Source organism: Somniosus microcephalus, chromosome 29, assembly GCF_052327205.1.
Source record: "Somniosus microcephalus isolate GS21.2 chromosome 29, FLI_Smic_1.0, whole genome shotgun sequence".
NCBI lineage: Eukaryota > Metazoa > Chordata > Chondrichthyes > Squaliformes > Somniosidae > Somniosus > Somniosus microcephalus.
The window spans coordinates 17566308-17579661 of NC_141015.1; the positions used below are offsets into that span (position 1 = coordinate 17566308).

General features: G+C 46.7%; 1 protein-coding gene across 1 annotated transcript in view; it reads left to right on the forward strand.

The window, feature by feature from the left end:
* The window catches only part of shld2 (shieldin complex subunit 2), a 158733-nt gene that overhangs the window by 119437 nt on the left and 25942 nt on the right, over window positions 1-13354 (forward strand). The window contains exon 3 of the mRNA XM_085970272.1: window positions 11254-11361. Coding sequence (XP_085826398.1) covers window positions 11254-11361 — 108 coding nt within the window. The remainder of the gene's footprint in view (window positions 1-11253; window positions 11362-13354) is intronic.

Here is a 13354-nt window from a genome sequence, read left to right on the forward strand (position 1 = left end):
CCCATCCCCATTCCAAAGACCTTGCTTGGTAGAGAACTTTGCCAGACTTCCCAGAACTTTGCCCACATCCAGATTGAGATGGTGTGAGAGGGTAGAAATCACACTGTAAGCGCTGTTGATCTGTTCTCCAGAAAGTATTGGTCTCCCAACATGCTTTGGGTCCAGCATGTATGCTGCAGCATGAATCGGCTTGACACAAAATTCTTGACGCGTCTGTATGAATTGAACAATTGCCTTCTCCTCTGCTTTGAGCAGCAGGGATGTTGGTAGGGCAATGCTGATTTGTTCTTTTAAATCAGTAAAAAGCCTGAGAACATCTGACAAGACAGCGTCATCTCCTTCAATCTGAGCAATTGCAGATGCTACTGGTGAGAGTAGTTTAAGGCTGCTAACCACTCTCTCCCAAAACACATCATCCAGCAGTATTTTCATGATGGTGGTTTCCATATCCCCAGACTGGGATATTGCCATTTCTTGCAGCGACTCCTTACCCTCCAGAAGGCTGTTGTACATTATGACAACACCACCCCATCTAGTGTTGTTGGGCAGCTTCAGTGTGGCGTTCTTGTTCTTTGTCATTTGCTTGGAGTTGTAGGTTGCTGCAACTACCTGTTTTCCCCTGACATACTTAACAACTTGCTTGGCTCTCTTGTACAGTGCTTCCATGGTTCTCAAACCCATGATGTCCTTGAGGAGCAGGTTAAGCCCATGAGCTGCGCACCCAATAGACGTAATATGAGGGTAGGCCTCCTCCACTTGAGCCCAAGCAGCCTTCATATTCGCAGCATTGTCAGTAACTACTGCAAAGACCTTTTGTGATCCAAGATCGTTGGATAAATGCTGCTGCATCTTTGTGGCATTCTTTACATATGGCTTTCTACAGTGTTTGCACATGTACACAGTCTTTCCATCTTTAATGCCTGGGGTAAAATGCTTCCACACATCCGACGGTAAACGTGGCATTGTTCAATGCAGAGAAATAAAGGGCATTCATCTCTGTGTCGAACTGCGGTCGATCAGCACGATTGCAACAGGGTGAGTACATTTTTGCTGATGCTCCATGTGATGGAAGCATGACCTGTACACACACTACGCTACATCACCAATAGTGTATTATTTTGTATATTTTAAATTGAAGGACAACAGAGTTCAACAAGTAACTGGTTTATTTGGTATAAAGTCTGATTTACTTACTGCATCATCACAACATCAGCAGAAAACAAAATGACTTCCCTCAGGACCCCTAACCTGGATCTTAAAAAAACTATAGCAGTCTTACAGATGCCTGCAGGCCAATCACAATTCGATATGCAAATATTACAAATAGAGGGAGCTAATCGCTCATCCACTCATCCAACCAATCAGGACACATTTGTTCACAGTCACACACAAAACTTGTAATTATTAAAACAAGCCAAGTAAGAAGATAAACATATATTGATTAAGAAATTCCTTAATAATTAAGATTCCATTTCTGTTAGTAATTTTAAGAGAGGACCTGTGGGAAAAAAAGAAAGAAATACAAAAAAAACAATATTATGCTAGCATGTGCTTTTTTGGGCAAAATTCCCAAGCTAAACTTCCTGTGGAAAATTTCCGGAAATTTACCGGAAACTTTCCACCCCTTTGCAACCCTAGTAATCAGTAACTTGATACTGAGCCACATAAGGAGATATTACGACAGGTGACCAGAAGCTTGGTCAAAGAGGTAAGTTTTAAGGAGCTTATTAAAAGAAGAGAGAGGGGTAGAGAGGCGGAGCGGCTTCGAGAGGGAATTCCAGAGCTTAGCCCCATGACAGCTGAAGGCACGGCCACCAATGGTGGGGCGAAGGAAATTGAGGATGCACAAGAGGCCAGGATTGGAGGAGGGCAGAGATCTCGGAGGGTTGTGAGGCTGGAGGAGGTGACCAAGATAGGGAAGGGCGAGACCAGGGAGGGATTTGAACACAACGATGCAAATTTTAAATTCAAGGCGTTGCTAGGTTAATCTGAGTGGGCTGTTGATTTGGCTTTGCTCTGAGTTAGAAATCCTGCGTGGGCTTTGACTCAGAGGGAATACAGGCCTGGACTATGCCCATTATACTGTCAGACCAGTGCCACCAGACACAGCTATTCTGAGACCTGAATGTCATTGCACTGGCTCCTCTGCTCTTTTTCTCTCAAATATCCACTGATTTACATCAGCTGGTAAGCATAATTAAAAATTATTCTGGGATTTTTGTGTTTTGTTTGTTTTAAATAGTGATTGAAAGTGTGAAATGAATGGAATCTCTGAGGAGGCCATTGTGCATCGCGCTAGAACATGCCGGCCATTCTTACAGCTCTTAATCAGCAAGTGACGCAATTCCGTCTGACTCACAAAAAAAAATGTTAGGAAATAATTTTTTTAGGATTTAACACTTTCGAGCACCGCAGCTCCACTTGTACACCAATAAAAAACTCAGTGGGATCTTGTGCGCAAATTAGCTGCCACGTTTCCATATAATACAACAACGACTACTCTTTAAAAGTACCTCATTGGCTGTAAAGCACTTTGGAATGTCCTGAGGTTGTGAAAGGTGCTATATAAATACAAGTTCTTCATCACTTCGGCGAGATACCCGAGGACAGCTGGTGCCTGTGAGTTGTACCCTAACACTTTCAGGAGAGGAAAAGAGCAACAAGCTTGTGTTTATAATTAGTTTACACTTCGCTGCTCTGTCTCATCCGTATGGGTGGGTTTTTCAGCCAACTGCAGTGCTCGAAGGTGCTGAGAGTGCTGGACCGTGAGGTGAGGCTGCCTTCATTTCAGAGGACTGGTGCTGAGTTAAAATTAAAAACATTGTTAGAACAATAGACCTCCCATCCATCTGGTTATCAAGCCGTATGTAAGGGAGGCTTCATTCCGATTGCTTTGTTTAAAACGCCTGGTTTTGGTGTACACAGGCTGTCTTATTGGTGAATTTTTGAAAACTACAGCCCTCTGCTGGAATAACAACAGAAAATGCTGGAACTACTCAGCAGGCCAGGCAGCAACCGTGGAGAGAGAAACAGAGTTAACCTTTCAGGTCTGGGACCCTTCATCAGAACTGGAAAAACAAATCCAGGCTTCCCTGTTGCTTAGCAACAGGTGCAGGAACCCCGGCCACAAGATCCAGGCATCCCTGTTGCTTAGCAACAGGTGCAGGAACCCAGCCACAAGATCCAGGCGTCCCTGTTGCTTAGCAACAGGTGCAGGAACCCCAGCCACAAGATCCAGGCGTCCCTGTTGCTTAGCAACAGGTGCAGGAACCCCGGTTACACAGCCACAGATCCAGGAACGGCCACTATTTTGCCGGTTAACAGAGATTTCCGGTTATTTAGGTGCCGGTAAATCGAGAGTTTCCTGTACATTTATTGCTCAAAGATTCAAACTGCTACACTTAGCGACATTAATGGGGGCTGTACTGGCATGCCACCTTGCCCTCCAGGATCTATGGCAGAGAGAAATACGGGAACATGTGCGCAGAGGGATGAGGAGGGACATCAGGGCTCTCACCAAGAGGCCTTACCCTCCGAGGGTATGCCAACAGTACTTCTCCTACCTTCAATTAAATGAGGAGCAGTGTATTAGATGGCTCCGCATCACCAAGGTGGTGGTCACAGAACTTTGCCACCTCCTCCAAACAGACCTTCAGTCTCACCCCAGATCCCTTTTGCTCACCACATGTCCATCATACCATCCCTCTGTCGTGCCATATCACAGCGTCCTCCTGGGCGCAAGGGTGAAATGAGAGAGACCACAAAATATTGCAAACTCCATTAATAAATTTATGCATAAACATATCACATTCATTCTAATAACTAATGACCCTTGTGCCTGCCATAGTTGAATAGCTGTCATTGTGTGCAAGGCGTGAGATGTGGATGTGAGTGTTGGTAGGTAGAGATTGTTGGTGGGTGAGCGCTGGGGGTCTGGTGCTTTGGGCAGTGTGTGAAGCTTGTGGTACAGATGGTGGTATGTAGCATTTGTTGAAGCATTCAATCACCCTGACCACCCGACTGAGGTGGATCTGCCATGAGCACACCTGATTCAGTCCTCTGGCTCTTCCTCCTTGTTGTGCTTCTCCTTGCTGAGGCAGCTGCACAGCCAGCAATGCTGAAAATGAGGTGCTGCAGTATCAATGAACCTCCCCTTTAAGTACTGGGAAAAGCCAGTGGCAATGATGAGTTCCGATTAGACTGCACCCGATATTGGTCCACCCTTTCAGTGTAACGCCACTGAGCTAGGCCTTTAAGACTTGATTTAGCGCTCCAATCATTTCTTTGAGCAGTGAGAATGAATTTTGCATGCAGTCTAAAGTATTAGCACCTGGCGGTAATTCTTAAACTTTTGTAAAGATACTGCCCATTCCTGGGCTATAATGAATTTCTAGCCCTTAGGTTTTAACGAGAGTCTTAAAGGAGGAAAGGATTAAGCAGAAAAAGAGCACGTATGACAGATGTCAGGTTGAGAATACAAGTGAGAATCAGGTTGAATATAGAAAGTTCAGAGGGGAAATGAAAAAGAAAATGAGGGGCAAAGAGAGAGTATGAGAACAGATTGGCAGCTAACATAAAAGGGAATTCAAAAGTCTTCTATACGTATATAAATAGTAAACAGGTAGTAAGAGGAGGGGTGGGGTTGATTAGGAACCAAAAAGGAAACCTACGCATGGAGGCAGAGGGCATGGCTGAGGTACTAAATGAGTACTTTGTATCTGCCTTCACCAAGGAAGAAGATGATGCCAAAGTCATCTTCTCCTTCTTCTTAGGCAGTCCCTTGGAACCGAGGATGACTTGCTTCCACACTAAAAATGAGTTCTCAGGTGACTGATGAGTCCGATGCGGGACCTACAGTCTCTGTCACAGGTGGGGCAGATGGTGGTTGAAGGGGCAGGTGGGTGGGGTGCTTGGGTTGACGTGTGCCCCCTTCCACTGTTTGCGCTTGGCTTCCGCTTGCTCCCGGCGAAGAGACTTGAGGTGTTCGGCGCCTTCCTGGATGCTTCTCCTCCACTTTGTGCGGTCTTCGGCCAAGGATTCCCAGGTGTCGGTGGGGATGTTGCACTTTTTCAAGCAGGCTTTGAGGGTGTCCTTGAAGCGTTTCCTCTGCCCACCTGGGGCTCTCTTGCCGTGTCGGAGCTCCGAGTAGAGCGCTTGTTTTGGGAGTCTCGTATCGGGCATGCGGACGATGTGACCCGTCCATCGGTGCTGATCGAGCGTGGTCAATGCTTCGATGCTGGTGATGTTGGCCTGAGCGAGAACACTGACGTTGGTACGCCTATCCTGCCAATGGATTTGCAGGATCTTGCGGAGGCAGCGTTGGTGGTACCTCTCCAATGCATTGAGATGCCTGCTGTACATGGTCCATGTCTTTGAGGCATACAGCAGGGCAGGTATCACTACTGCCCTGTAGACCATGAGCTTGGTGCCGGGTTTGAGGTCCTGGTCTTCAAACACTCTCTTCCTCAGGTGGCCAAAGGCTGCACTGGCACACTGAAGGCGGTTGGACTTCGTCATCGACATCTGCCCTTGTTGACAGTAGGTTCCCAAGGTATGGAAAGTGGTCCACGTTGTCCAAGGCCTCGTCGTGGATTTTGATAATCGGAGAGCAGTACTGTGTGGCGGGGGCAGGTTGGTAGAGGACCCTTGTCTTACGGATGTTTGGTGTAAGGCCCATGCTCTCGTACACTTCGGTGAAGGTGTTGACGATGGTTTGGAGTTTGGCCTCAGAGTGTGCGCAGACGCAAGCGTCGCCTGCATATTGTAATTCAATGACAGAGGATGGGACGACCTTTGATCTGGACTGGAGGCGACGGAGGTTGAACAGTTTCCCGTTTGTTCTGTAGATTAGCTCCACTCCAGCGGGGAGCTTACTGAGGGTGAGATGGAGCATTGCAGCCAGGAAGATCAAGAAGAGCGTTGATGCGATGACACAGCTTGACCCCGGTCCGTATGCGAATTGGGTCTGTGGTGGATCCGTTGGTCAGGATCACGGCTTGCATGTCGTCGTGAAGCAGGCGGAGGATGGTGACAAACTTTTGAGGGCAGCCGAATTTGAGGAGGACACTCCATAACCCCTCACAGTTGACAGTGTCGAAGGCCTTTGTGAGGTCAAAGAAGGCCATGTACAGCTGTTGGTGCTGTTCCCTGCATGTCTCTTGTAGTTGATGCGCGGTGAAGATCATGTCCATTGTGCCCCTTAGTGGGCGTAATCCGCATTGCAACTCTGGGAGGAGCTCTTCAGCCCCTGGGAGAAGGCAATTGAGGAGGATTCTTGCGATGACTTTCCCTGTGGCAGACAGCAGGGAGGCTGTTCTGTAATTACCGCAATCGGACTTGTCACCTTTCTTGAAGATGGCCACGATTACGGCGTCTCTGAGATCCCCTGGTATGCTCTCCTCCTTCCAAATAAGAGAAATGAGTTCATGTATTCGCGCCAATAATGCTTCTCCACCATGTTTTAGCGCCTCGGCGGGGATTCCATCTGCTCCTGAGGCCTTGTTGTTCTTCAGTTGTCAGATGGCCTTTTCAACCTCATGCCAGGCTGGGGTTGTGCTGAGGTGGTGGCGGGTAGCATGCTGCGGGATGGAGTTGAGGACACTCGCGTCAAAGACAGAGTCTCGGTTAAGGAGATCTTCGAAGTGTTCCTTCCAGTGGGCACTGACTGCCTCTCTGTCCTTGATGAGTCCCTCTACGTTCTTTGCCCGCAATGGGGTAGGACCTTGGGTGCTTGGGCCGTAGGTGGTCTTGACTGCGCTAAAGAATCCACGCACGTCATGGTTGTCGGCTAGCTGCTGGATCTCCTGCGCTTTCTCCACCCACCATCTGTTCTTTAGGTCGCGAGTTTTTTGTTGGACCTCAGGCTTCTGTAGAGCTGCTTTCTTGCTCTCGAGTTGTGTTGCTGTTTCTAGATCAGGAATGCCTTGCGCTTGCGGCTTATTAGCTCCTGGATCTCCTGGTCATTCTCGTCGAACCAGTCTTGGTGTTGATTATGGAGGCCTTGAGTGCAGACCAGGCGCTGTGGACACTCTGTGTCTCTGAATCACTGGGAGTCATCAGGTTGGTTGTGAGGCGCAGGCTGAATAGGGTTTTCTTATCAGGGTCTTTGAGTGCTCCAGCGTTGATTTTCCTGCGGCATTGCTTCTGTTGCCGCCGCTGTTCTGGGGCTACGTTGATGGAGATGACAGAGCGGATTAGGCGGTGGTCTGTCCAGCATTCGTCAGCTCCTGTCATGGCGCGGGTGATGCGGATGTCCTTCCGGTCCCTCGCTCGGACGATGATGTAGACCAGCAGATGCCAGTGCTTGGAGCGAGGGTGTTGCCATGAAGCCTTGTACTTGTCTCTCTGCCGGAACAAGGTGTTGGTTATGACAAGGCCATGTTCTAAGCATTTCGCCAGCAGGAGGGTACCATTGGCGTTGGCTTTCCCTACCCCCTCTCTGCCGATCACACCTCCCCATAGGTCTGCCAAAGAGGATGCTGCCAAAGTCATAGTGAAAGAGGAAGTAGTGAAGATACTAGATGAGATAAAAATTGAAAAAGAGGAGGTACCAGAAAGGCTGTCTGTACTTAAAGTTGATAAGTCACCAGGACCGGATGGGATGCATCCTAGGATGCTGAGAAAAGTTAAGTAGGAAATCGCTGAGGTACTCGCCATAATCTTCCCATCCTCCTTAGATACGGGGGTGGTGCCAGAGGACTGGAGAATTGCAAATGTTATACCCTTGTTCAAAAAAGGTGTAAGGATAAACCCAGCAACTACAGGCCAGTCAGTTTAACCTTAGTAGTGGGGAAGCTTTTAGAAACGATCATCAGGGACAAAATTAACAGTCACTCGGACAAGTGTGAATTAATTAAGGAAAGCCAGCACGAATTTGTTAAAGGCAAATCGTGTTTAACTAACTTAATTGAGTTTTTTGATGAGGTAACAGAGGGTTGATGAGGGCAATGCGGTTGATGTGGTGTACATGGGCTTCCAAAAGGCGTTTGATAAAGTGCCACATAATAGGCTTGCCAGCAAAGCTGAAGCCCATGGAATAAAAGGGACAGTGGCAGCACGGATACGAAATTGGTTAAGTGACAGGAAACAGAGAGTAGTGGTGAACAGTTGTTTTTCGGACTGGAGGAAGGTATACAGTGGTGTTCCCCAGGGGTCGGTACTTGGACCATTGCTTTTCTTGATATATATGAATGACTTAGACTTGGGTGTACAGGGCATAATTTCAAAATTTGCAGATGACTCAAAACATGGAAGTATAGTGAACAGTGAGGAGGATAGTGTTAGACTTCAAGAAGACATAGACAGGCTGGCGAAATGGGCGGACATGATGAAATTTAACGCAGAAAAGTGCAAAGTGATACATTTTGGTAGGAAGAACGAGGAAAGGTAATATAAACTAAAGGGTACAATCCTAAAGGGGGTGCATAAACAGAGAGACCTGGGGGTATATGTGCACAAATCGTTGAAGGTGACGGGGTGGTTAAAAAAGTATACGGGATCCTGGACTTCATAAATAGAGGTATAGAGTACAAAAGCAAGGAAGTTATGATGAACCTTTAGAAAGCATTGATTTCGCCTCAACTGGAGTATTGTGTCCAATTCTGGGCACCGCACTTTAGGAAGGACGTGAAGGCCTTAGAGAGGGTGCAGAAAAGATTTACGAGAATGATTCCAGGGATGAGGGACTTCAGTTACGTGGATAGACTAGAGAAGTTGGGGTTGTTCTCCTTAGAGCTGAAAAGGTTGAGAGGAGATTTGATAGAGGTGTTCAAAACCATGAGGGGCCTAGACAGAGTAGATAGAGAGAAACTGTTCCCATTGGCAGAAGGGTCGAGAACCAGAGGACACAGGTTTAAGGTGATTGGCAGAAGAACCAAAGGCGACATGAGGAAAAACTTTTTAACGCAGCGAGTGGTTAGGATCTGGAATGCAATGCCTGAAAGGATGGTGGAGGCAGACTCAATCGTGGCTTTCAAAAGGGAATTGGATAAGTATCTGAAGGAAAAAAAATTGCAGGGCTACGGGGAAAGGGCGGGGGAGTGGGACTAGCTGAAGTGCTCTTGCAGAGAGCCAGCACGGGCTCGATGGGCCAAAAGACCTCCTTCTGTGCTGTAACCATTCTATGATTCTAGGAGAGAGAGGTAGAGAGGCTAAGGGAGGGAATTTCAGAGCTTAGGGCCGAGGCAGCTGAATGCACGCCCACCAGCGATGAAAATCGGGACTGCGCAAGAGGAGCGCAGAGATCTCAGAGGGTCGTAGGGCTGAAGAAAATTATAGAGATAAGGAGGGCTGGGACCTTGGAGGCATTTGAAAACAAGGATGAGAATTTTAAAATTGTGGTGTTGCTGGACCGGGATCCAATGTAGGTCAGTATGCACAGTGATAATGGGTGAATGGGACTTGGTGTGAGTTAGACGGGCAGCAGAGTTTTGGATGAGCTGAAGTTTATGTAGGGTGGAAGATAGCAGGCTGACCAGGAGAGCATTACAATAGTCAAGTCTAGAAGTAACAAAGGCATGGATGAGGGTTTCAGCAGCAGATTAGCGGAGACGGGCGATGTTACAGAGGTGGAAGTAGGCAGTCTTTGTGATGGAGCGGATATGTGGTCGGAAACTCATCTTGGGGTCAAAGTTGTGAACGGTCTGGTTCAGGCTCAGCCACCGGTGCTTATAAGGAACTATGTTCAGACTGTCCCAAACTCATTTTACATAGGACCTTTACAACTGGCAGAAAAGACGTTGGCCTGGATTTTCCACGGCCTACGAGTGCATACGTGATGCGTGTGTGCCCGTAAGGGCCCCGCAAGTTCTGGGTTTTCGCGTGCAAAGCGCATGTGCGAAAACCCGGAACTTGCGATCTGACAAAAATCTTCTTGACAGATCCATCGCATCCCTGGGAAAAGGGCATTCGCGGGCAGAGAACCGCCCAGTGAATGTCTGTAAAATTCTTACGCCTGGTAGCGTAAGAGTTTAAATGAACTTAATACATTTTTTAAGATTATTTAAACAGAAAAATACCTGTAAAATAAGTTCAGGTTATTTTTAGCCCCTTTAAAACATTTAAATTAATTTTTCAAAAAATTAAATTTTTGTTTTAAATATTTAATTAAATTGTATTTTAATTAATTTTAAATATGTAATTTTTTAAAATTTGGTTTGTAAGTGTGTTTTTTATGTGATCCCCATTCATGCTTACGGGGATACGTGGGCCTTTACCCGGGCGTTCCCGTAGAGGCACAGGAGCGCAAGTCTCCATGGATCCCGAGGCAGAAGGTAGGCACGGACTTTATTTGCAGATCGGAGACATTTCCCCGCGGGAAACCTCCGACCGCAAATTCAGGCCCGTTATCTCAGGGAGTCGGTGGTTAGGGACCGGAGTTTGTGGTTCAGAAACTACATGGGATAAGACAACAAGAACTTAGATTTATATAGAGCTTTTTCACACCACAAAGCACTTTAGACCCAATGGATTATGTTTTGAAGTAGAGCCACTGTTTGACTCAAGGCAGCCAATCTGCGTAGAGGAAGATCCCACAAACAGCAAATGAGATGAATGACCGGTTAATTGTGTTTTTCAGGGGAATTAACTGATTGGGGAATGTTGGCCGGAACACCAGGAAATCTCCTTGCTATTGTTTGAACTGACATGGGATCTATTACATTCACAGACAGACGGACAGTTTAATGGCTTGTCTGAAAGACGGCACCTCCAACAGTGCAGCGCTCCCTCAGTATTGAAGTGTCCGCCGAGATTATCTGCTCAAGTCTCTGGAGTGGGGCTTCAACCCACAACCTTCTGACTTAAGGCGAGAGTGTTACCCACTGAACCAAGTTGTGAAGTGGAGTTAGTTTGTGTTATAATTTACCCTGTGATTTTTCTGTTCTAAACCACCTCTTCTGAAGGTAATGATTTACATAAATCTCCTTGAATGTTTAAGGGGTAAATATAATGATTTCCAATTTAGCGCTCCAGATGCAGAAATTTGTGCACTGGAAGAGCACATTAAGGAAATGGACAGAAAATGTTGTGGTCCAATCGGCTGCACTAACTCCATGAGCATGTCCGCAGTACGAGCTCATCAATATACATCTCCTCAACGTTACTGCCATCGTCTTCTGGGCCATCAGAATTCTCAACCAAGTTTAAAATGTGAAAACAGGCAAAAAAACAATCGCTTGGATATTTTGGTAAAAGAAGTTGAATCAAGGTTCCTTTGGATTGATCGGCGATGTGTTGGTGTTCCTTCCCTTTCAGATGTTACTGTGTATCGGGATCACTGGCGGAGAGAGGAGATGTTGCAGTCCACTCCAAGGAGTAAAATGCTCAAGCTGGGACCCTGCTTACAGATTCAGGCTGCACAATGTGGGTGCTTTGTTCTACTGGCATTTTTTTAGTATGAGATAAAGGGGTATTAGCACTTGGGGTTAACCATATGCTTGGGTCTGGAAACAAAATGCAGGAGAATGTTCATTACCTTACCAAACTAAACTGCAACAGTGCTTAAGCAAAATACTGCAGATGCTGGCAATCTGAAATAAAAACAGAAAATGCTGGAAATACTCAGCAGGTCAGGCAGCATCTGCGGAGAGAGAAACAGAGTTAACGTTTCAGGTCGATGTCCTTTCGTCAAAACTGGAAAAAGTTAGAGATGTAACAGATGTTAAGCAAGTGCGAGGGGAGGAAAGAACAAAAAGGGAAGGTCTATGATAGGGTTGAAGGCAGGAGTGATTAAATGACAAAAGGGATGATGCTGCAAGGTAAAAGGAGATGGTAATGGGACAAGTAAAGTAACAAAAGATGGGTCTGGATAGGTGTAAATGGGGACGGCAGAACCATCAACAGCTGCCATGTGAAAAAAATAGGGGCAGAAGTTATGGTCTGAAATTGTTGAACTCGATGTTGAGTCCAGCAGGCTGTAAAGTGCCTGATCGAAAGCACTTCGTTGGAGACTTCTCCAGCTTCTTTGGAAAATTAAAGTGACAGGCGACTGGAAGCTCGGGGTCATGCTTACGAACTGAACGGAGGTGTTCCACAAAGCGGTCACCCAACCTGCGTTTGGTCTCCCCAGTGTAGAGGAGACCACATCGTGAGCAGCGAATACAGTATACTAAATTGCAAGAAGTACAAGTAAATCGCTGTTTCACCTGGAAGGAGTGTTTGGGGCCCTGGACGGTGGGAAGGGAGAAGGTGAAGGGGCAGGTGTTCCATCCGGCCGCCTGTCACTTTAATTCCCCGCTCCACTCCCACTCTGACCTCTCCGTCCTCGGGCTCTTGCATTGTTCCAATGAAGCTCAACATAAGCTCGAGGAACAGCCCCTCATCTTTCGATTAGGCACTTTACAGCCTTCTGGACTCAACATTGAGTTCAACAATTTCAGACCATAACCTCGGCCCCTATTTTTTCACATGGCAGCTGTTGATGATTCTGCCATTCCCATTTACACCTCTTCTAGACCCATCTTTTGTTTCTTTACTTGCCCCATTACCATCTCCTTTTGCCTTGCACCATCATCCCTTTTGTCATTTAATCTCTCCTGCCTTCCACCCTATCACAGACCTTCCCTTTTGTTCTTTCCTCCCCTCCCCCCACACTTGCTTAAAATCTGTTACATCTCCAACTTGTTCCAGTTCTGATGAAAGTAATCGACCTGAAACATTAACTCTGTTTCTCTCTCCACAGATGCTGCCTGACCTGCTGAGTATTTCCAGCATTGTCTGTTTTTACTGCAGCAGTACTTGCTGCCAGTGAGCCTGCTAGAGACAGGAAAGTTCGAGCAATTTATAAACATCATCTGAAGCCAGAGTTGTAATTATAAAGGGTAATTTTACTAGGCTCCAGTGCCAGAGTGAAGCCTCACAAGTCATTAGTGTGAATCAGGCTATCACACTCATTCGATTCCACGACCCACACTCGTGTCTCGTGAAGCTCGACACTGGCAGTGAAGCCTCAGAAAGTCACCCCTAAAGCCTTGATGTTAGTCCCATGCACTTGTAATTTATTCTGTTGAGTTTGTGGTGGATTAATTCTACTTATGGGTAATTTGGATGGCGGTGGGGGAAAAGAAGATGAGGTCAAAATTAAGGACCGATAAATGTGATTGTCATTCAAAGCTGGCATTTAGGGTGAGTGACACAAGCTGTCGGTCGAGGTTAGGATTCAGGGCGAGTCTGGATGTTGAGACTGGGATTCAGGGCGAGTCTGGATGTTGAGACTGGGATTCAGGGCGAGTCTGGATGTTGAGACTGGGATTCAGGGCGAGTCTGGATGTTGAGAGTGGGATTCAGGTGCCTAGGTATGATTGTTGTTTGAGATTGTGAATCAAATTAAAAGCTGCTTGGGTTGGGTCCTGACACC